The 24879-nt window shown below is 34.1% G+C and overlaps 1 protein-coding gene across 10 annotated transcripts in view; it reads right to left on the reverse strand.

The window, feature by feature from the left end:
- Window positions 1-470: 470 nt before the first annotated feature.
- Window positions 471-24879, reverse strand: part of CDC27 (cell division cycle 27) — a 52115-nt gene continuing 27706 nt past the window's right edge. The window contains exons 6-19 of one of the 10 annotated variants that reach the window (XR_006341327.1): window positions 24559-24713; window positions 24242-24453; window positions 23169-23283; window positions 20779-20912; window positions 18288-18387; window positions 17139-17346; window positions 16419-16591; window positions 13743-13895; window positions 12602-12810; window positions 9651-9768; window positions 7656-7784; window positions 6376-6450; window positions 5034-5209; window positions 471-3768 (exon numbers count right to left, since the gene is read on the reverse strand). Coding sequence is in view for 8 of the 10 variants with exons in the window: in XM_043904936.1 (XP_043760871.1) it covers window positions 3686-3771; window positions 5034-5190; window positions 6376-6450; window positions 7656-7784; window positions 9651-9768; window positions 12602-12810; window positions 13743-13895; window positions 16419-16591; window positions 17139-17346; window positions 18288-18387; window positions 20779-20912; window positions 23169-23283; window positions 24242-24453; window positions 24559-24713 (2024 nt within the window). In the remaining 2 variants the exon portion in view is untranslated. Of the gene's footprint in view, window positions 3772-5033; window positions 5210-6375; window positions 6451-7655; window positions 7785-9650; window positions 9769-12601; window positions 12811-13742; window positions 13896-16418; window positions 16592-17138; window positions 17347-18287; window positions 18388-20778; window positions 20913-23168; window positions 23284-24241; window positions 24454-24558; window positions 24714-24879 lie in introns of all 10 variants that reach the window. The other 9 variants (XR_006341328.1, XM_043904943.1, XM_043904942.1 and 6 more) reach the window with 9 other exon arrangements.

Below are 24879 nucleotides of genomic sequence, written 5' to 3' on the forward strand. Positions count from 1 at the left end.
AGAACTTACTAAACACAGCTGTTTAGCAAAGTTTGCATTTCTGAACCTTCACGAAACCGTTAATTACAGGCTAAACAAACCAAAGAATATGTCCTACTTAGACTTCTAGTTATCCCTGTCCTACTGACAGCAAATGACCAGTCCTAGGGACAGTTACGGTCTGAGTCATCCCCTAATATGCCCAGCACACCTCACTTTATGTCTTTTTCCCTACCGCAACCCCTTCTTCAAGTCTGAGCAAAACCCTTCAGCCCTCTACAAGATATCAAGCTAAAGTAAAATTTGCTCTCTATATTCTACTTCTTTCAGATCTTGGTACTTAAAATGGATTCTAATTAGAAAAGAGCTTTGTGTCCCTTTTAAAGGAATTTCAGAAACCACACGATTGAGAAATAAGCAGTTGACTTGCAAAATAGCAGCTGCTGGCAAGGGGCTTTTGTAGTTTGGGAAAAATACATTCTAAAGTTACCAATTTTTGTCACGATATTTATTTTGAAATTCCAAATAATACTAAAAAAAGGGTATGAGTTTTAAAATAAATAAATATATATTTTAGATGACAGTGTAGGTAAAAAAATAGAGAAGCATTGCTCTAGACTTCTGTGGAACATAAAACTATAATCTTTCACTATTTTGCTGTGCTTCGCTATCAAAATACAGATGGCACAGCTCTGATATAGCTTTAATGACTTGATTATGAATTGCTTTCAAAAGTAATTTATTTGGATTTTCCATATCCTTTAATGAATTGCAAATATATTAACAGAAAAGACTTTACCCCCCCCAAGACTGTACAATTTCTGAAATAAGTCAGGAAAAGCAAAAAAAGAAGACACAAAATTACATTGTTTCAATGCATATATAACACACACATCACACCCACACTTGCATTTTCCCAGGTTTTCACAAAGAAAACAGGTCACCATATTTCTCTTGAAGGCCCATACTATACTCTGGCTAAACAGAGACTTGCAAACTTTTTTCTTCAAAAAGAGCATTTTTAATAGACTAAATACTGGTTATCACTGAGTTTTTGTTTAAGGTACAACAGCAGCATGGTTCAAATATTACTTGCAGTTCTTGGAAAAAAATAAAAATTTTAAAGTAATGAAATACAGAAAAAGTAGGACCACCTTTCATTATTTTGAGTACCATTGTTCTCTTGAAAAAATATTTCCAACCTTCTAAAATCCCAGAGTTAAGAACCATTTCCAAGGGGGAAAAATATCCAATGCCACAACATAACTTCTGAACAAGAGTGTGTGTGTGTGTATACACACGTGTGAAAGGCTTAAAGAGAAAAAATGATGTTGAAGTACTTAGTATTTCTGATTTCCTTCAAAATACTTCTGAAATTTGAAGCAAACATTTTGCTTGATTAAAATGCGTATCTTCTTCTGGTTATTTGATTCCCATACTACGCAAAAAAGAAAGAAGAGAAAGCCAGAAACAGTAAGTAGGGAGGAAATGCTTCCAACAGCTAAATGACTTTGAAAGTAGAGGTGTGAGGAAAATGCAATCAGATCAATCCTGGGCTGATTATCGATCAACCAACCATCTCCATGCTGTGCCTTCCACAACTATCCTTTTATTCTTGGTCTCAAAATTAGTACCAGAAAGACTTACTTCTGGCACAGGACATAAATTCCTACTACACAACATAACTAATTATACATCAGCAAATTGTTTTCTGAGCATAGCTTTCTCCAAGCTTTGTAACAAAGAGCTCAGATCAAAGCTTTCTATGAAACTCTATATTTGATACTGTTATACAGCTGGCTTATGATTTGCCAATTAAAAAAAATAAAAGAATATAAAATTAAATATTACAGAACTAATCGATAATAAAATGGAATATTTGTTAGAATTCAAGTGCTAGCCTTGGGGAGTCCTTAATGATATTCATTTACTCCCAATCTTTCCTTTTTCTTTTTTTTTTTTTTTTAGTCCTTTTTCTTATAAATTATTTTTTTAGGCAGCACATAAACAGATTTAGGTAGGAAATTTTGTTAAATACCTCTCTGGCACCCCAATACCCAACCTAACACTCTGACTTGAATTAGTTTATAATGCAATTTAATCCGTATTCAAATAAGCAGATTAATAGTAAATGATAGAAAATTACTGAGACTACGGGCTAAAATTTCTCCACATCTTCTGTAATCCACCTTATTTTCACAGCTTGACTAACAAAATACAGGTAACCAGTAGATTAAGTTTGTCCTTCATCAAATAATCCACAACAATAACTGTAGGCCTGTCATTTGTAAGAAACTATAAATTTGTTATATTCTGACATTGGCACTTAATAAAATGTTAACAACTAAAGTTTCTCTAAAAATTTCAAACATTACAATAAAGGAGATACACAATTTAAAACTTTAAATCAGTTACTGTGAAATTCCAATAATTCCCATTTTATTATGCATAATTAGATCTTTAAAATTGTGGTCATTCCCCAAAGACATCAATCTATATTATGATAAACTCAAGAGAGAACTTGTCTCCTTCATAAGAGTAGGTGGTTTTTTGTTTTTATTTTTGCAGCTAAACATTTCTAATATTCTAAACCCAATCACTCCCAGTACATGTTTTGGTGACTCACACTACTGGAAATAATCTGAAGCAGAGAGCAGAAAAGAATGGAAATGACCTCACCAAAGGTAACCACACTTTCTTGCACCTTGCTTAAACACTTAAGGAAAGTCAAAGGGATACCTGTCTTGAACAAATATAAATTCAAGGTTATGGTAGGATTCTGATTGTATTAAGGCTTTCACTATCATGATCTCTTAAAGTCTTTCCATTTAGTGTTCTCATTTTGATTCTTCTGGTAAACTTATATTGTTATTAAGAGCCTTGTTTTGGCTTTTCAGTGGGCAACCCCTCTATCATCTCTGAATGTTAAAGGTGATCCCACAGAGCTCAAAGAGAAGAGGAAAAATGTTAAGGACCAATTTTAAAGTTTGTAATACCAAGATAACAATGATCAACACTTTGAGGCAAGATGAATAAATTAAAATTCTTGGTTAGACATTATTCTTGCCAAGAATAAGTGTACACTGTATGGAGGGATATTGATTCCTACATATGAGTCCCTGTATGCTCATTATATTTGTTTATGGGAGACACTGAAGTTTAAGGTAATTTACATTCCTTGGCAATCAGGTTACTCTGTTATAGGCAATGTCTTTTATTGTTCCATCTGGCACTTGCTAACACCATTCTTGAAGAACCTAGAAATGAAGGTCAGTCACTTTGTTTATCAGGAACAGAACCAAGTAAAAACAAATTTTTGGAAAAACGACCAAGAGATTCTGGTTCATCACTATTTTCCATATCTAATGGTTCCTTCAGGATAAAACATAACTCTTCCTTCCATGATAGCTTTCCAACAAAGGGAGATTAAAGAAAAAAAAAAAGAAAGAAAGAAAAAGAAAGTTTCCCACCCTATCCCCTCTAAACTGTCATTCATACTGGTGAAAGAGCCAGTCTTGTTAGCAGCTAAATATTGCACTGCCTTTCATTCTGTGTACAGTCAGGGTCCAATGAAAGTGGCACACTCAGGATATAAGTGATGGATGATGACATTGCTGGCTCAAGAGTGAAGACTCAGTATATGGAAGGACAAGAAACAGGTCAGCACAAGTCACACATCCAGTTGCAAAGGTCTGATTTCCAGAAGTTAAAATTCATCACTTTCAGCTGCATGAAGCTGTGTGTCATCCGCATCGGTCATGCTGCTCTCCTGGGATTCATCTGTTCCGACTTCAAAAATAAAAAAAGTCTACAGTAAGGTATCTGAAAAATATTTTTTTTATTTCATGAAAATAAGTAAAGAAAACTATTATATTCAGAGAGATAAGACCTTAAACAAAAGCCCTTAAAAATCCTGATATCCAAAAAAAAAAAAAAAAAATCCTGATATCCTTCAATAAAATGCAATTCAAGTTCCTTCTTTTATAGCATGTCTAAAAGTATTTTATTGCATTTAACCATTAAGAGTTTTAACTACTAAAACTGCCTCTCCCTCATTTCTTATTCCCTAACCTAAGAATTGGGCTTTCCAGGTGGCGCTAGTGGTAAAGAACCAGCCTGCCAATGCAGGAGACTTAAGAGATGTGGCTTTGATCTCTGGGTCGGGAAGATCCCCTGGAGGAGGGCACAGCAACCCACTCCAGTATTCTCACCTGGAGGATCCCACAGACAGGGGAGCCTCGCGGGCTACAGTCCAGAGGGTCGCAAAGAGTTGGACACACTGAAGCAACTTAGCACGCACCCAACCTAAGAATTAGAACTATTCTCTAAGACATTAAAAAAGACTGACATTCCACCCAACTGTTGACTTCACTTTATATATATATATATTTATATATATATATAAAATATATTTCTGGAACAAAGGCATCTTAATTTATCTCATCAGAGGTCTCTCAATTCATATTTATCTGCCTTTTAATTAACTGATGTATAGCTGACTTACAATATTATATTAGTTTCAGATGTGCAATATTTAGATTCTACATATGTGAGAGTTACACAGAATCTGAACAGCCACTACTACAGATCTGTCAATACTTTAAAATGTGCACAAATTTATTATTCATTCACTTAGCACTTAAAAAATGTTTTCAACATAGTCACACCTATCATCTTTTCTCCCCCTACCACATTCCTAGGAAGCAGATAAGCATGGCATTAGTTACATAGATTGAAGTTCAGGTAAAAATCAGCAATGGATTTGTCAAAATCACACAGCAAACTAGATTCAGAACTGAAACTAGTTACCTGGCTCCATATGCACACTGTTGTTACATTACCCTGTTCAATTTCCCTAAAATTTCATTTGGTATAAAAATCTACTGTGTTTAGAAATAAAATTCTTATGCAAAAGGCAGCTTTCTGAATATTCAAAAAATTTTCCACTTTATTCTGTGCCATAAAGAAGTATCTGTTTCCTCTGATATGGTGTTTCACTAGCTTTCTGGTTTGAATAATCACATATAGACCTAAGTCATATGGATGATACTCACTAATCTGTTCTTCTTGGGTTATTGGCTCCTCATCATCTGGAAGGTAGCGTTTATCAATTGCCTCTTTAATCTGGTTATTGGCTCCTTTAGGATCTAAATCCATAGCCCAAGAGAAATTCATCAGGGCCAGGTGCGTTTGACCTAACTTCTTGTAAACCTAAAAATAAACAGCAGCACTACATTTTTCATTAAGTTGTAAGCTTCATCTATAAAATCCTAAACATTTTAAACTTAAATTAGGTTCCTGATTGATGTGTTATAAGTTCATTCTGAAGAGTAGGACATTTTCATCCTATAGAAGAATTCATACCAACTTTCGAGTTCCTTTTAATATATTCAGGTACTATTTTCAGAATTCCTTGCCTGTATCTCTCAGGTAGTGAGCTTCCAACACATCTCACTCTGTCTGGAACAATGACAGTGGACTATAAATTGCTTGATTAGTACTCATTTACACTGATTTTAAATGGAGTTATAACAACTCTCCCCCGATGGCTCAGTGGTAAAGAATCCACTTGCAATGTAGAAGTCACAGGAGACACGGGTTCGATCCCTGGGTCGGGAAGATTCCCCTGGAGGAGGAAATGGCAACCCACTCCAGTATTCTTGTCTGAAAAATCCCATGGACAGAGAAGCCTGGCTAGCTACAGTCCAAAGGTCACAAAGAGTCAGACACAACTGAGCGTGTGGTAAGCATACATACAAAGCAACTCTCACCACTGTCCTTCATCCTCAGTTACTTTAACCAATTGGCTTCTGGGGACCCAGTGTGTAAAGTCCTGACTAGCCTTGCCTCTACTGGAGAAGGAAATGGCGACCCACTCCAGTATTCTTGCCTGGAGAATCCCAGGGACGGGGGAGCCTGGTGGGCTGCCGTCTATGGGGTCGCACAGAGTCGGACACGACTGAAGTGACTTAGCAGTAGCAGCAGCAGTCTTGCTTCAGAAATTCTGCAAGCCATTTTTTTGAACTAAGACAACACTGTGGTATTATTTTTCTTCTTTTGGGAGACGTTTGAGTATTTTATTGATAACTGGAAACTAAGGGCTTTCCTTGAGGTAGTCTCAATTATGAACTCAATATCAGTCACTGGGCTGCAAGTGCTGATACACTGCCAAACTACAGAAAGATGACGGGGTGTGCGCTCCTGCTTCCTCATTAGGGTATCTATCACCTTCTTACCTGTTAATAAAAACTAAATCCATGATTTATTTCCAGAGTATATAGTTCAGAAATCTAGCTGAATTTGCTCAATAGATGGTGCACAATAAAACATTATATTTATTTTTCAAAAGTTAGTATCTGTTATGATAGAGTTTAGAACCAGGGCCCCAATCTTTACCTTTCCTATTAAGAAGTAAACGAGGGATTCTTTGGGAACAATTTGTTTCAATTCTTCAAGTTCTTGTAAAGCAGACTGAAAAAAGCAAAGAAAAACACACTAGCAAAATTTTTACAGTTCTGACTAAGCAAGTGATTTTATTTAATTTCCCAAATCATCTTAACTAAACCTTATTAGATCTTAATCAAAGTACTACCTTGCTTCATTAATCCTTGTGAAAATGCAAGAAAAATACTTATTACAACAAGAAGAAATGGCAGGAATTCACTCAAATTCACTGAAAACATACACAATTCTTTTTTTTTTTTTTTAAGACCTCCAAAAATTATGCAGACCCCTCCTATAATTCTCCTCCGAGCCCAACCACCCGAGCCCCAAGTGTGAAACAAAGGACTCGGGTGTGTGCACGGGGGAGAATGACCCTAATTCTACATACACAATTCTTAACACAGTTCGATTCATTTCGGAGGCAAGACATTGCAGAAGCAGTCAGTAACTTTTCTTATGCCCCCTTTCTAACTTACACCTAAATCATGTATCAAAGTAAGGCTGATAATCTGGCTGAGCCCCAAGCTGGTACTCAAAAATGACTATAACCATTTTGGCCTGGACAATGGGTCAGATTAGAACATGGGTTTCTTGAAGCAATATAGGCTTGATTTACATGGCATTCCTGGTAGGTGAGGTGGCTTATGCCTTTAAGATTAACAAATAAAATCCTTCAACTGAAGAACCTGACCACATATCAGATTAAATAAAAACTTTTAAAATTTTTGTACAATGAAGCAAAAACAGGAAAACAAATGCTGAATTACAATTATAGTACATTTCAAAGAGCAAGTTAAAAATTGTTAATGTTTATTAGATTTAAAGGACATTGTAAAAGGCAGAACAGTAAGATTAGACATCCACTTCTTCATAAATCAGAGTAAGACTCCATGGGGTCACAAAGAGTTGGACACGACTGAGTGATTAACTCTCCCTCTAGGGGAGTACTAGATGGTAAGCTATTCAAAGGCAGGAAATATGGTTGCTTCATTTGCCACTATATTCCTGGTGTCTGACCCATCCTTCCTGTGAGTATTTCATGAAGAAATATAGGCAAAAAAAGAAATAGCTTTTAAAAATGGGGAAATAAACTATTTAAGATAAAAATTCATGTATAAATAACTTTTATTTAAAAAGTGGCAAAGCTTAAATAGTACTATGCTGAAGACTGTTAAGATACATATGTATTATATATATATATATATGTATGTATATATATATATATATCTTACCTTATATTTTTCATTTGCAAATAAAACTGAGGCTCTGTGAAATTTGCATAGAGGGTTCTTAGGATCAATAACAATGGCTTTGTTTAGGGTATCCAAAGCCTTCTCAGATTTTTTCAGTGCATGCTGAACCTATAAGAAATAAAGATCCTATTAATGTTTCCTTTTGATATTTATGAGGAAAGGTAAAAACCAAATAGTATGACTCATAAACAACACAGCTCCCAATTCACCATTACTCTCCATAATGATAATCAAGATTCTATCTTTAGAGTAGATATTTGGTTACCTTTAAGCCTAAAAGACAAGAAAAACCTTAGTCTTTCTTCACAAGAAAATCTGTACTATTTTGTTAGATAATACATTTAACAGATTTACTGTGGTCCTCTAAATATTAGACTTCTCAAAATTTTTCAAGAACCCCTAGGGGTTTTGGCTCTGAAACTTACCAATCTTGTTTTACTCAGAACAATTACACTTTTACCTATTTTAGGAATTTGCTTTAAAAATAAATCTTCTGCTTTACATATCTGAAAACCATTGATCTGCAATTCTGGGTAGTAAGTAATTTATTTCAAATAACTTAAAAAAAAAAAAAGCAAACCCAACCAAGTCTTATTAGTTATTCATGTGTACTCACATTGCTATGTTCATTCTTAGATGAATTATATATTAAAAATAAATTTCAACAGGCTCAGAGACAGAAAACAAACTGACGGTTACAAAAGGGGAAAGGGGGGTGAAGGAGGAATAAATTAGGAATTTAGGATTAACAGATACAGACAATTATATACAAAATACATGAACAATAAGGACCTACTATATAGCACAGGGAACTTATTCAATATCTCATAATAACCTATAATGGGAAAGAAATCTGAAAATGAATATATATGTATATATAACTGAATCACCTTGCTGAAACTCTGAAACTAACACAACACTGTAAATCAACATACTCAAAAAGACAAAAAACAAAAACAGGGAAACTGTAGCAGAGAAGTAACCTTTCCAGTTCTTAGAACCCACAGATTACACAATGCTTGACTATGGCCTTTAAGAAAGCCTGCTTTAAAAATGTTCAACTTCACTAAAAGGTAGTAAGAGATACTTAAGTTTGGTTTAAGTAAAGTGACGGAAAAAAAATCTTTGACGTATTTTCCCTATATTTTTTGTACAGAATCTAACTGTAAAAGTTACAATGTCAATTCTTAAGAAAATCATTATAAAGAGCTAGAATTCTGCCCCCAAAATGAAAAGCGAAATTCCAAACTCATATAATTTTCCTTATACTGTATGCTTGTTCCCACAAAAGTCAAACTTGCAAAGAGAAAGAAAAGAGGGAGGAAAAGAGGGAGAGGGGAGAAAGGTGAAAGGACAAGAACAAGAACTTAAAAAATGTTCCAAAAAAAAAAAAAAGTTCCAAGCTTTCAGAGAAATTAGTAAATAAGATTTTAAAAAAACAAACATACGAAAACAAAACAAACATACCCATTCTCTTATCCTATCAAAGTACAACTTATTATCACATACAGTAAAAAAATATATAAACATAAAATTGACCATTCTCACCACTTTATAAGAATTTTAATTAGTTCTGACATATCTATACCACTCAGAGGCTAAAATACAGGCAATCATTTGCCTTAAATTATTAATTACTTAATTTAGGAGCTAAATATTAACATGGAAAACTGCTTTCAAAAATATCAAGTATCTCATATGAGTGTTATAATAACCCTATGAGCTAGGCAAGATGGTATTATTTGTCATTCACAAAATAGAAGCTCAGAGAAATTAAGTAACTTGCCCAAGCAATGAGGGTACTCCAGTGATTTCTCTTTATGCCAAGCAAAAAGGTGATATTTTTGGCTGTAAAAGAATCCAGGATATTGTTTCAAGAATAACAATAACAAAAAACCCCAATTTTCATTACAGCAATTAAGCCAATAACATTCCAAAAGGGATTAACTGAACAATACTTAGAAAGCTACTTACTACTCCAATGTGGCAAAGCAAAACTGAACTTTGAGGGTTGATGTCAAGTGCTTTCTGGAAATGCATTTCTGCAAGGCTGAATTTTTCTTGCTTGTAATAAATCATTCCTAAACCATACCTGAAAGTTTAAAATAAAATACAATTTTAAGGATGTGAAATGCTAATTTAGTTTAACTAATAAAGGGATATGTATGGAATGTGGCATTTTAATAAACCAGTAGAAAAATACTGATGGTCTTAGGGTAGGCAAAATCTGTCATGATAAAAAACTGCCCAAGTGTTTTAGACAAGTCACTTTTGTAAGTAAAAACAATCCAGTCAATCAATCAATCAAATAAAACTATAATAACTAGAAAAAAAGAAACCACATCCTTAGATCTACCACTACAATCTAGATTTAATAGCTAATTTTTACTGAGCGATTATCATGTGTCTGCCGATAATTAAATTCTTTGTTTGATTTACTTTATTTAATCCTAGATGGAACCAAGGAGATAGGTACTGTTATCAATCACATTTTAAAATAAAGAAACTAAAGCTTAGAGAAGTTAAATAACTTGCTCAAAGTTATACAGCTAATAAGGGTGGGTAAAGAATCAGCCTGCAATACAGGAGCTGCAAGGGACCTAGGGTTGATCCCTGGGTTAGAAAGATCCCCCAGAGGAGGAAATGGCAATCCACTCTAGTATTTTTGTCTGGAAAACTCATGGACAGAGGAGCCTGGTGGGCTACATACAGTCCACGGGGTAGTGAAGAGTCAGACATGACTCAGTGACTAAACACACACACAAGGATTCTATTCAGATCCTCCCTTGATGATTCTAGACCCTAAACTCCCCTATTATTTGTCCAAATGCATATATATTTTATACTATGATTAAAGTACGCATAGTTCTTCCCCTTCCCCCACTCACGGTATCAAAAATATGCTCCTATAGCTTTCAAAACTTATAGACTTCAAAACTATAATTTTTAAAGGCTTCACATAGACATCAAAATTAACACATTTTAAAGACTATGCAATAGTATATTAAGTTGATACACAGGTATGTTTCCTGAATTTTCAAAACATCAAATATATTGTGACCGATTTACATTAAGGATCCCTCTGGGTGAAACTAGATAATAATGAAGGGGAATAATCAACAAATGATTAAGAAAAAAGCACAACAGTATACTGTTTATTATTATAATTGTGTTAGAGGTCAAGAAAAGGTATGAAAAGTTCTGCGCTAATAATGGTGAAAATGGAGATAACTAAAGAAAGACTACTCACCTTGGAGTTGGAAAAATAAATTTGCTTAGTTTAGTTAAATACTTACTGTTACCTGAGTAACTCAATATTGAAAGTCTTTCCAGTAAAAGCTTGCTAGTCTGAATATACCTCCTTTTCTCTAATTGCAACAATTATTTTGTTAAGGTAAATTTTGTTAAGAATGCAACTACTGAAATATGGCAGAACAGATAACTACACGTTTAAGAAACAACTCAAGTCCTATTAAGAACTGAGCTCTGATGGATGAAACTGGAGCCCATTATACAGAGTGAAGTAAGCCAGAAAGATAAAGAACATTACAGCATACTAACACATATATATGGAATTTAGAAAGATGGTAATGATAACCCTATATGCAAAACAGAAAAAGAGACACAGATGTACAGAACAGACTTTTGGACTCTGTGGTAGAAGGTGAGGGTGGGATGTTTCGAGAGAACAGCATCGAAACATGTATATTATCTATAGTGAAACAGATCACCAGCCTAGGTTGGATGCATGAGACAAGTGCTCGGGCCTGGTGCACTGGGAAGACCCAGAGGAATAGGGTAGAGAGGGAGGTGGGAGGGGGGATCGGGATGGGGAATACATGTAAATCCATGGCTGATTCATGTCAATGTATGACAAAACCCACTACAATATTATAAAGTAATTAGCCTCCAACTAATAAAAATAAATGAAAAAAAAAAAAAAAAAGAAAGCTGCGGTACATATACACAATGGAATATTACTCAGCCATTAAAAAGAATTCATTTGAATCAGTTCTAATGAGATGGATGAAACTGGAGCCCATTATACAGAGTGAAGTAAGCCAGAAAGATAAACACCAATACAGTAAAAAATAAATAAATAAATAAATAAAAAAGAACTGAGCTCTGAAAATATCACAGAGAACTTTATGTGAATGTTGGCAAGCTTGACTGTTTAATTTGGTCAGCAGAAGCTAGTACTCATCAGGCCATCTTTCAGGCAATGTAACAACTTAGAAATGAGATAAAATTCATTAAAGAACACATATACAAATTAAAAAATATATTTCAGTAATCTAGTGCTTCAGATTTAGAAACTGCTATAATGACTAATCCAATCATTAATAGATTAACCTTCCTATTCATCTACTTACTCACAAGTATAAAAAAGTAAAACAGGTATAACTTAATCTGGAACATTCTTGATAAATTTAATAAACTAGAACTAATACTTAATAAATCTGCCAAAGAGCAACAACTAATGGATAGTTTTCTGTTTATTTTCTATCTTCCAAAAGGTAGCAGAAATTACCTATTGGATAACAGAAAAGAAGAATTACACTGTTATTATAATTATGATAGAGAAAATTACACTGTTCTTCTCCACAGTCCCAACCATTCTCTTATTTTCATCACCATTTTAGTGCTCTAACAAAAAGTAACAAATCAAAGTAACAATACCAGATATTAATACTTGCAAAAGTTTAGTAGGAGAAAAAGTAGAAACTTCAATATAAGCATCTGGAATTCTATTGGCATTAGTTAAGAGTTTGTTAAAGGTATAAATTTCACATAAAAAATCACTTAGGTTAGAAGCTACCAACCAGTATGTACCATTCTTCAAATTCATGACAACAAAGAAATAATCTCACAAGAAAAATTACTGGGTACCAGCCCCATTAATAAGACATTGTCTTTGCACTTACCATGCATTATAATGTCTAGGATTGACTCTGATAGCATTTCGAAAACAAGCTAATGCTTTGTCTAATTCTTCAGTTAACACAAACTCGTGCCCTAATAGAGTATAGGCATAAGCATAATTTGGATCAACCTGGATAGCTCTCTGGAAGAATTTAATTGCAATATCATGTTCCCGCTGCAAACTGAAACAGTTCCCTGCAGCACACCAGGCCTTTAAAAAAAAAAAAAAAAAAGGAAACAAAAATCAAATGCATAATTAAAATTTTGACTTATTTTTTTCTAACAAAAGCAATCTATGACTAAAATGAAGACTCAGATCTTACGTAGAACAGAAAGACAACAACTGAAGAGCTTTAATATAGTCAATCCTCATTATTCAAGGATTCCATATTCGCAAATCTACTTTCTAAAATTAACTTGTAAAACCAAAATCAATACTTGCAGTGCTTTGGTGATCATTGGTGGACCCATGTGTGATGTGTGTGTGTATATTTCTCCTAGGAGTAACGGTTCAGTATTTGTCAATTTAGTGTCCATGGACACTATAGACGTAACTACCAGGAATAATGAGAACTGACTCTTAAATTCTAAGCTTAAATATGTTAAAAAAGGACCACTAAATATTCTTGAGATGCAAGGAAATAAAACCCTTATAGGACTGAAACATGTAAATAAACTGCTTATGCCTTAAAATGACAGTTAAAATTATTATTTTAATTTAAAATGAGCACTTTAAAAATCTCTATTTCTGTTTAATGAACTGTACTCTTGATGACAACAGCAAGTATAACCAAATCTTGATTAATCCTGAATGAAATATATGCTTTAAGATTTTTCTATTTGTGAATCTGTACCATATACTCTAGGATTTCTCCTTCTGAGTCTCGGCCTATAGAGAAGAATGCCAAAATAAGCGTGGGTGAAACTAAATTAATGATTTGGGTCATTCTCATTTGGTAAAGACAATAAAAAAATAGTTGCAGGGATTTCCCTGGTGATCCAGTGGTTAGGACTCCTCACTGTTACTGTCGAGGGCCTGGATCCAATCCCTGGTTGGGGAACTAAAATCCCACAAGCCACAATGATGCAGCAAAAAAAAAGAAAAGAAAAAAGAACATGAACTAACTGCTTCAGTTAATTTACCTCTGGTGAATTTTTATCCATATCTGTTAAGTCTTTTGAAAGAACTGAAAGAGCAACATCCTTTTGAAGATGCCAAAGTGTTGTAGAGTAGATCTCCATGCCTTCGACTCTGTAATTTTCAATTCTCCTAACTTCTGAGAATATTCTTTCAGCCTGAAATACAAAAATTAATAAGAGGAAAACAAGTTGATACAATTTATATATATACTGGGAGAGTGCTGGGCACTGTTCTCATAGGACCTAAATGCTGCCTTATTTTACACGTGAATTTTACGTGAATTAGCACCAACACATGGCCAAACTGAGTAACCTTCTATGGTAGGTCAAATATTGACACAATCATATTCATACTTAACCCAGTTTTTATACACAAGTTATGGAAGCAACATAAATTCTGGGGGCGGGGGGGTGGGGATTGTTTCCACCAAAAAGAAAGAAGAAAGATCTAGACAAATTTAAAAAGAAGTCAATTATTTTATCTTAAAAAACACTATTCCAAGTTTTTATAACAGCTTTATAGAATAACTCTCTGGCAAGGTGAGAGATGAGTGACCTCTGCAATAGAAAACCTACTTCTGTACATTTATTAAGAGGTAAAGTTGACTAGTTGAGGGGAAAAATAGGCGTGGGTGGCTGCCACCCCTATGGCACCCTCAGCCCTGCGCGTTCATCAGCGTCGCATCTGCTGGAAGCACAGGCCCTGCCTCATCCACACCCCTGTTCTTCTGCAGTGCCCTGACTTCAGGGCCCCTCCTCAGCCACCGGGTCACAGTCCTCCCCTTACCACACTCACAGCTTCCAGACTCTGCTTCTCGCCCCGGAAGTTGGAGACTTTGGGCTCCATGAAACCAGTTAGCTTCCCAGTTTACCAATTCGTTAACAATTCTGAAAGTCAAACTTAGTTTTGAATAAGGAATATCAGGTCTATTTTTAATGAAATGAAGATGACAAGGAAATAGCATTCATAAAACTAGAAAAATAGGAATGCTTAGATATGGCCGTAAGAATAGGAATTTTTATGATATGGCCATACATCATCTAGAATTAGCTTAGATTTGCGACTCCTCTGAAATTCCTTAAAAGTTATACAGATAAGTTTTTCATTTTTTCAAACACACATTGGTTACAAGAAAACAGACCTAACCACCTGTCAAATACAGGTTTTAGAAACCTGGTTTAAAATTTTTCAGAATCTATTGTTTCCTCTGAAAAATGATTATGACACAGACAAAAAGGAAAATTGGAACAAAACAAAAAATTAAGTTGAAACAAAGATTTCCTTTAAATTTCTGGGTCTACATCTGGTCTATGATTAGGGGTAATGAGAAATTCATGTTAAGAACCCATGAAACAAATAATTTTGAAAAGGCTTGCCAAACCCCACTTCTACCTAGGTACCAATTAAAAAAAAAAACTATCCAGCAATGAAAAAGGCTGTCTATAACTCTTTTTTCTTTATTACTCAAAATTATAAGAATAGGTATCTTCTGGATTTATTCTTCACCTGGAAGAATACTACACCCCTAGAGCTCTGCATGGCTCTTTAAAGCAGCAAAAATCTTTCTCTGAGCATGTTTTTTTAAAAAAATAGCACCATACCCCACTGTTCCCCAATCTCCTTACCACGCTTCATTTTTCCTTCATATGACTTATTGCTACGTGTCCTTATACATTTATTGGCTTATAATTTCTCTTACTAGAAAAGGGGCTTCCCAGGTTGCACTAGTGGTGAAGAACCTACTTGCCAATGCAGCAGATTTAAGAGACATGGGTTCGATCCCTGGATCAGAGAGATCCCCTGGAGGAGAGCATGGCAACCCACTCCAGTATTCTTGCCTGGAGAATCCCATGGACAGAGGAGCCTGGTGGGCTACAGTTCATGGGGTTGCGAAGAGTCAGACAGGACTGAAGCAACTTAGCACATGCACACTCGCCAGTAGGCTCTAGGAAGGCAAGCAGTCATCTGTCTGGCTATGCACAATGTACTACAGTGTGGAACAGAGTCTGGGGTATAACACGCACTCAAACACATGCTGAATGTAAAAAGGGCAAACAAGTGATCTTATTATCAACTTTAAATAATTTATATCAGGTTTCTTAAAGCTTTTTCTAATTTAAGTTTAGAGGTGGGGGAGGAAGTGCTTTGAAAGAACAACTGGGGAGTAAATTAGAATTTTCCTTGGCTTTAGGTTAATCATCCTCTCCTTTCCTGATTTAAACAGATAACTTAAGCAACAAATATAATTAAAATTAAAATGATAAAACCTTACAATAAGAACATTATATCCTCAATTACTTACAACTTTCTTCATTGTATTAATTTTATAAAACATACTAAGTGCCAAAAATTCATCCCAGTAAGCTCTCTATATAGTATAAAAATTTTTATTATAAACATCTATTACATGGTAAATACATATTTTCAGATCCAAGTAAGTAGAGTACAAATGCCCCATGTAAGAATGACCAGTTCTCTACAAATCTATCTCAAGTAATCCCAAAGAATTCAAATTACCCTTAACACAAGAAAGAACTGCACTGATAAGTTATTAATATTGACAAAATAAAGACATTATATAATAAATATTGACCCTTTAGATCTAGCCTTCTCAAACATAATTTTAATTAAATTTAAATTATCTCTAGAAAGGCATATGTAACTTTTAAAATACTTACTTGCATGTACTCTGAAAGTTCGAAATAGGCCCTTCCAATTTGGCACAGCACCCAACCAGTATTGTAGTGGTGAGAAGGTAGGTGGCTCAAGATATTAATAGCTTCTTTGCAGTTGTATGAACACAAAGCTAAATAACCTTTCCCCATTTCACGAAGAAGGCTCATCAAACCTTCTGGGAGAAAATAATGTAGTAAACAAAGGAAAAAAAAACACAATAAAGCTGCCTGGTTTTCTAGGAAGGCTAATTAAAAAATATTTCATTAAACATTCCAACACTGGGCTTCCCTGGTGGCCCACTGGAAAAGAATCTGCCTGCCAATTCAGGAGACACAGGTTCAATATCTGGTCCAGGAAGATCCCACATGCCGCAGAGCGACTAAGCCTGTGCACCACAACTACGGAACCTGAGCTCTGGAGCCTGGGAGCTGCACCAGACGAGCCCACAGACCCAGAGCCTGTGCTCCTAACAAGAGACGCCACAGCAATGGGAAGCCCGTGCACCACAACTAGAGCAGTCCCTGAGAAAAAGCCCACACAGCAGCAAGGAAGACCCAGCACAGCCACAACTAAAAATGAATGAACAATAAAATGAATAAAAAAGAAAAAAAATTCCAACATCTACGCAGAAAAAAATGTTTCTTTAATGAACATAAATAAACTTACTTAAAACAAGTGAATAAAATAAAATATAAAGAAGATTTTAAGCTTTCAAAACAGACCTGCTGCTGCTTTCTGTAGATTAAATGCCTGGATCTGAGGTGTAATTGTAGAGATTTTTCCTTCTGAAATGATTGAAGAATCTAATTTTGTGATTTCCAGGCTATCATTTATGTTAGGTTGAGTTATTCCTCCTTTATTAGTTTTACTTTTTGTTTTTCTATTTGGGATTTTAGGTGGAAACTTCATTTTTAATTTTTTGCTATTCTCCTGTAACAAGAAGGAAAATTCCATACTTGTTATACTCATGTATTTTAAACATCTATCTAACCCTTTTTCTCAAGTATTAGATATAAAATAAACATATGGTTTTGACTGATCTGTATTTTTCTCAGAAGAAATTTTATAAAAACAAAAGTCTTCAAAGTCACTTAATTTGAAACGCAACAATTCTGAAAATAAATCATATTAACTAACTAGTATTTAAGGTACATTAGCTTTAAGCGTTTCTCTTTATTCAAAGTATATCACTTTCATTTATTAATTAAAAATAAGAAAGTAAGGAGATACAACAACTACCTAATTGTCTCAGAGCACTGAAATCTGTAAGGTTTCTGCTGATCTATATATGTCACAATTAAAGACTGTCCATAATATTTGTTAATGGATAAAGAAAATTTACCCAAGGTATAAAACTCTCCAGTTGTCTAAAGACATGTGCAAAGAAAACAAAAAATTTTCATTCACTCTTCCCACAATCTTTCCCAATGGAAACATATGACATAACCACAGTATACCATCAAATCCAAGAAACTGGAATTAGTGCAATACTAGCAACTAAAACTATAGATCTTACTTGGATTTCATCAGTTTTCACATGGACCTTTTAAAAAATTTCTGTGTGTCCAGTTCTGTGAAAATGTTACATTTATGGATTTATTTAGTCAACTACCACAATAAAGATTCAGGGCTATTCTACCACTACAAAAAGAAATTCCTTTGTGCTATGCTATTGAAGTCACATCTTCCCCTCAGTCCTAACTCCTAGTAACTATTGATCTCCTCTCCATCTCTGTAATTTTGTAATTTTAACATTAAAAAAATTTTACATAGTCTTCTAATCTATTCATTAGAGAATGAGTCATCGATGAACAGAAATTTCAGAGGAGGAAGTATTAAATAAATGTGACATACAGAAATTTTTAAATTACCTTGGTTGTAGAGCTGTCACTAGTAAAAAGTCGTGAACTTCTTCGAGGCAGTGCATTTGGGGGAGATGTGATAGTGGGGCTCAATACCTGAGGTGTTGTACTAAAAAAATTATAAAAGTAGACATTTTAAAAAACCTCAGTTTATGATTAACTATTATTTCAAGTATATTAAAAATATGCATTCAACATGTTTGCATTCTAAAATTGATGAGATCAACCCTTTCCTCACCCCCCTATGAAAACTCATTTAAGGAACTATTCTTGTTACCATAAAATGATATAAATTATAGCATAGATCTTCACTCTATTTGAAATTGCTAATTTGAACATAAAACAATCCACATAAAAGTTCTGGGTCATTAAATAGTAAACACCTATAAACCAATTATCTTTAGTCCTTATTTGGAACTATAGCAAGTTAAAGAAAAAGAAAGCTGGACATAGTCTAAATGTGGGATATTTGCTAAATAAATATTACTAGAACAATTGATACCTGAGAAGTTATTACCCTGTAAGTTCAAACAGCCACATCAAGGGATTATTCTGCAGAATGAGAGAGGGGGACATGGACAGTAAAAGTATTTGAAGAAATAATGGCCAAAAATTAGCTAAATTTGATGAAAACGATTAACTAACAGATCCAAAGAGCTTAATGAATTTGAAGCCCAAGAAAGGAGAAAACACACTAGAGCATAATCAAATGGATTAATATCAATAATAAAGAAAAAATCTTAACAAGTCAAAGAAAAGAGACAGATTACACACACAGAAACAAAAATAAGGATGGTAAGAGGTTTATCAGAAACAATCCAAGCAAGAAGACAGTAGAGCAATATAGAGAAAAAAACCTGTCAATCAGAATTCCATACCATGAAAATATCAATCAGAAGTAAAAACAAAGGTGAAATTAAAACTTTCTTTTGAACATACAAAGGCTGAAAGAATTCATTCCAACAGACCTAGACTACAGGAAATGTTAATCACTCTGTAGAAGTAAAATATATGACAATAGCATAGAGACTGAGAAGATGAGTAGGAAAATATACATTACAAGGTTTATACTCTTAAGTGACAGGGTACCGGATTACTTAAAGATAGACTTTGATAAGTTAAAATATGTGATATAAACCCTAAAACAACCTCTAAAACAACAAGATAAAGAGTAATTGTTAATAAAGCAATGCTATGGGTTGAACAGTCTTTCAAAGGAATATGATGAAGTCCTAACCTCCAGTACTGTTAATGTGAACTTTTTGAGAAATAGGGTCTTTGCGGATGTAATTAAGTTAAGATGATGTCATCAGGGTGGGCGCTAATTCAATATGACAGATGTCCTAATAAGAAAAAGGAAATTTGAATACAGAGGCACACAGGGAAGACAGCTACGTGGAGGCAGAGGGAAATACTGAGTTACCTACTACAAATTAAAGAATGCCTGGGGCAACCAGAAGCTGGAAGAGATAAGGATCCTCCCCTAGTGACTTCAGAGGAAGTATGGCCCTAGCAATACCTTGATTTCAGATAGAACTGTGAGTGAATAAATTTCTGTTGTTTTAAGCCACCCAGCTTGTGGTACTTTACTAGGGCAACTGTTAGAAACTAAAATAGGCAATAAAGAAGGTATAGTGGTGCACATCAACTCTACAACAACTAAGAAAAGAAGATAAAACGGAATTAGTAATACAAGGAAGACAAAATTAATGTAATTCATGTGTATTACAGTTAGTATATTTGTTTAAATACAATGCATAATTCAGTAAATTATGTTTATATATTCTTGAAGACTAACATATATTTGGCCTATTAATGTGCTCTGCAGGAGGCTCAGGCTCCTCATCACTGAGCCCTAGGCAATCATAGCCACCTACCTGAGAGCTGGCACTCATAATGAGATTTACCACCCAGGCATTTTAGAAATATTGAAGCCTTTTATATAGTCAAGGTATATGCACACGTGTACCTATTTTAAGACTTATGGTACATGTTCACTATTTGAGGAGGTAAAGTTGTAGCTATATATTAGCTATAATTTATTTCTGAGGCCTTGAATAGGAAGAGAAATCCTATTTAACACCATTCCTGTGTGGAAATGGATTCATCATTTGAAGATTTATTGGAAGAGTCATACTATGATATACTTATAGAAATGCATAATAGGGGAAGGGGAGAATAATCTATCTGTACTTGACCAGTGGAGAAGGTTACATTAAAAAAAAATTATTTTGGAGGTGTGCTAAGAATATCTAGTTTAAACAAACTCACGAGGCAATTAGAATAAAAAGGTACTTTAGCTAACTCTTGTCTTGATTTGCATTGTAATATTCAAAAATTAAATTTGCTTTTTCATAAGTTGGAAATTTCAAATCTAACATATTCAAAATTTACAATAGTCATTCTAGAATTCTTGGAACAGTCAAAACCTGCCTAAACTGAAGAACTGTTTCGCAACAAGAAACGCTAAACAGCATCAAACAACGAGACCAGTAAATACCTCGTTTGCGGGCCAGAGCTTTGTGTCTGTGCAACAAGAACTGGAGTTACCTCTCGACTGTTTCCACTCTGTGAGAAGACAGACTTTGTTCCAGCTTGGCCGATTCTGGCAACAGACTGTAAAACACAAAAAGTCTAAAGTTTGTGAATTATAAATTGCATTCTGAATGGTAAAAGACATTATGATGTACCCATCTACATTTCCCCAATACAAGATTTCATATTATATACTGCCTGTCATCTGAAAACACAAACTATTAATGTCATTAGTGATGTCATTTTAGGTTAATTAATTATTGTTTTATTAGAATGAACATCATCCTATTTCCTCATATTAAGCTCAGTATTTTTACCCTTATACTATCCTTTTATCTTTCGACTTTAGTTATCAAGGAAAGGCTTAAGATTTCTAGAAGCCATTTATTATGTAACTTTCCCAGTTGGGGCTAAGTGCTAAAAAATTTTAAGACAACTACTATTCTCAAGATTTATGATCTAACTTAGTATCCATAAAAAATAATACAGTAAGATTTTATATCCCTTCTTTGGCACTTAATAAAGACAGTCTTAGAGTAATTCAGATTAGTAGATTAAAAAAAAAAATCACTGGGTTATTTTCCAAATTCTAAGAATACTGTACTGAATTAGTATTTCTCTTTGATGTGTTCAATCTTCTGAACTGTGCTTGCCCCTTCTCTCTTCTCTAATTTATCACCTTATTTCTATTTATTTTCATCACTTAACTCTTTTATACAGTGATCTCTGTGTCAGTGGATACTGAAAAAAACATTTTACTACCAAATAAATTTCTCCCAAAATTAGTTACTGTGATAGTCACTGTATATAATTCTGAAATTGCACATTATAAATAATTACTAATAATTACTTTCTCACCATATATAAAAGCCTTATTTTGGCCTTCTCAACATTTAACATCATTGATCATACCCACCCACCTCGCCCTTCTGAAACTTTGTGTAATTTCTAAAATATTTAGTATAGTATCTTGATTATTTGTTCTATCACTTCATTTGTTGGCCCCTCTTTCTTCTTCCACTGTTTTAAATTAAGTTACTTAGCAATTCTCTCTTTCTCTAGGAAAGCATGGTCATTTTAACCCTTTAATTATTATATCTATCACTTGGTCGTATTCTTTCCTCTATAACTATCCACTGAATATTTTCACCTATTTTCTGGTCCTTCCTTATTTAACAAAGAACTATCTGCTGAACTCACTACTTGGTTTGATATTTTTAGGTGATCCTGCAGGCAGATCTGGAAGTGTAGCTTTTCCAGGAACGTCTTGTAATAGAGTAAAGAATAGAGGCAGAAAGAAGAGGCTCAGACTGGGCAGTGAAATCGCATGCGGGTTCACTGCCTAACTTGTCCTTAATCACTCTGACTCATGGTTTTGGTCTACTTCCCCTGGCATGCTAACCACTGTCCTACTATGCCTTCTTCTAACGGTAATAAACTAATTTCCACATATATATGTCACTCTCATAATAATACAACAGCAGGTAGTTGCCAACTTTTAAAAAATCCAGTTTAAAACACAATCCCCATATTAAATACTTTTAGTCCACGTTTACCACTCTTGGGAGTTCATATTATCACTTATTAAGAAGCTATCATATAAAAAAACTTTGCTAAAGTTCAGGAGTAAAGAGTAAAAACAAAACAAGAAGAAACATGTTTCTCTGAGGGTAAAAGGGCTATCTCAGTCATTCGCATACCAGTATGACTCATTTAGCTTTCATTTCTTAAATATCCATTACGCACAACAACAGGCATTTACATATATAACCTAATTTAATTCTCACATAAGATACCCTGCACCACAGATATGTTTTAAATAAACCTCACTTTGGCCTCTACTGCCACAGACAGTAAAAGAACATTATAAAGAGTCACAGTTGCAATGCAGTCTTGTTCCAGTATTTACTATAAAGATACTATGAAATACTTTTCATTTTACTACACTTTTACTCCACACCTGAGGATCCACCATAAAAATTTTATTATCACAAAGGGCTAGCTTTATGTGAATCATCTTTTTTCATGTTAATATTAGTACAACTAAAAAACAAATACACTGGTGGGGACAAGCAAAAACCATGGCAGGTATAATTTCCATTATTTACTTTCAAAGTGATCATCTTAATTTTGTTTTTTAAAAAAAGGAACTTAAAAGTAAAAATCTGAATATGCTTAATTAGCTATATGCTGAAATAAACTACACTTGTGAGTTACAAACTTACGTGGTCAAAAGATCAACCGGCTTTGTGTCTTTTACTATAACCAGGAGGCTATGATAATGATGACCTTCTTTTACATTTAGATAACTTCTCTAAGGCAACAGCAATTCACTGTATTTTACACGGAAAATACCTTTTTTGAAGGGGCTCCGGTGGGTGGCACGTCAATTACAGAAGATGTATTAGTGTAGTTTTGTAAATAGGATCCATCTCCAGGACTTGGGGTTTCTAATGGCAAAATCCCAAAACTGAGAAGAGGTTGAAATCAAGGTGTCAAAAAGTCATCAAGGCATATATAAAGCAGCAGTATACTTAAATTAGAAGGTCTAAAAGGAAGAGAATGGCAAATCAGTCTTGGGGGCATTGAGGATCTAAGGGGCAGATTAAAAATAAGCTGTGAATATAGACTATTCCACCCACCAAAACTAAAATTAAAAAAAAAAAAATCAAATAAGGAACTAAACTGAGCAGTAACTATGAATCTCAGGAGATTTATTAGAAATAAAGAAGAGTAGCTTTGTAAAAGCTAAGATCCAAATTATCAAATTAGTTCAAATTCTTGGAATTTATGTGATTCAGACACTATTACAGAGAAAATGTCCTTAGAGACCAACGAAGGCATCTGTGGAATCAATGAGTTTTGTAATCTCATGGTCATACTATTTAAGTAATTCCCTGGCCCTGGTACCCAATTCACAGTCTGTTCTAGCATATAATTTTTTATTTTGATTCTTTTGGAAATGCATCCTCTGGCCTAGGTTTAAGTATTTATACACACAAATATTTCTAAAAATTTTCACAAAACATTTCATATATAGATGTCAATCCTTTCCCATTTTGGAATATAGCACTTTAACCATTGCTATCACTGATTATAAGATCCCAACATTTTAAGAGGTTCATTGCTATTCACTGATGCATAGTCATAAACAGAGTATCTTTTAATGCATACAACAGCTTAATAAGGAATGCTTACGTTTAAAAATTATCTCCAACACTTAATATGAAATTCTTATCACAGACATTGTATTTCTACTACTTCATCTTCTGAAAATGGAATAGACTCATTACTGACTTATTAAATATCTCTATTTCCATAATGATTTAGAAGTTGCTGTTCATATTAATTTATGTTACTAATATAGGAATTATTCTAAGATCATTTAATATTACAGCACATTTTAAAGTATCTTTTATTTGTCTTACCTTGGGGTTAATGGGCTAAGAGCAGCTGGTCCTCCTAATAAACTTCGACCAGTTTTTGGTTTATTTTGAACCTGTTTAGATAATATGGAAGTTCCTGTTCCAAGAGGGACAGTATCTGGTGAAATTACAGCCGAATCAATATAAGACACTGAAGAATCTGTATTCAATGAGTACTTTGAATTGGAAGATTCTAAATTCAGTCTGTTTAATTCCTGAAACAGAAAATTTCTACCATGTCATTTACAATACATTATTTAGCTCAGATCACTGTTTTTCATTTTCACAATATTTTTAACACTAGTGTATAATACACTTACAATTGTGTCCTGGGGTGTTTCTGTAAGAACTGTCTCAGGCTGTCTGTGAGATAAACTATGATTAGATACTAGTGTTGTGCAAGAGTTGGGCAGACAGCTGCTAAAGTTCTGTAAAGATGTTAATTTAAATGTTTGGTCAGGATCTGGCTTTTCACCTGTGAAGGGGGAAAAAAAACATTTGCTTCTGAGGAAATGAAGGTTAAATTAAAAAAAAAATGCATAAGCATTTTTAAAGTTCTATTTCAGTGAATCAGATTTATCTCCCAAAAACTCATCCATCAGTGTACTGAGAGTGTACACCAAAGATAAAGCTGTACATTT

Source organism: Cervus elaphus, chromosome 5, assembly GCF_910594005.1.
Source record: "Cervus elaphus chromosome 5, mCerEla1.1, whole genome shotgun sequence".
In the NCBI taxonomy this organism is placed as follows: domain Eukaryota; kingdom Metazoa; phylum Chordata; class Mammalia; order Artiodactyla; family Cervidae; genus Cervus; species Cervus elaphus.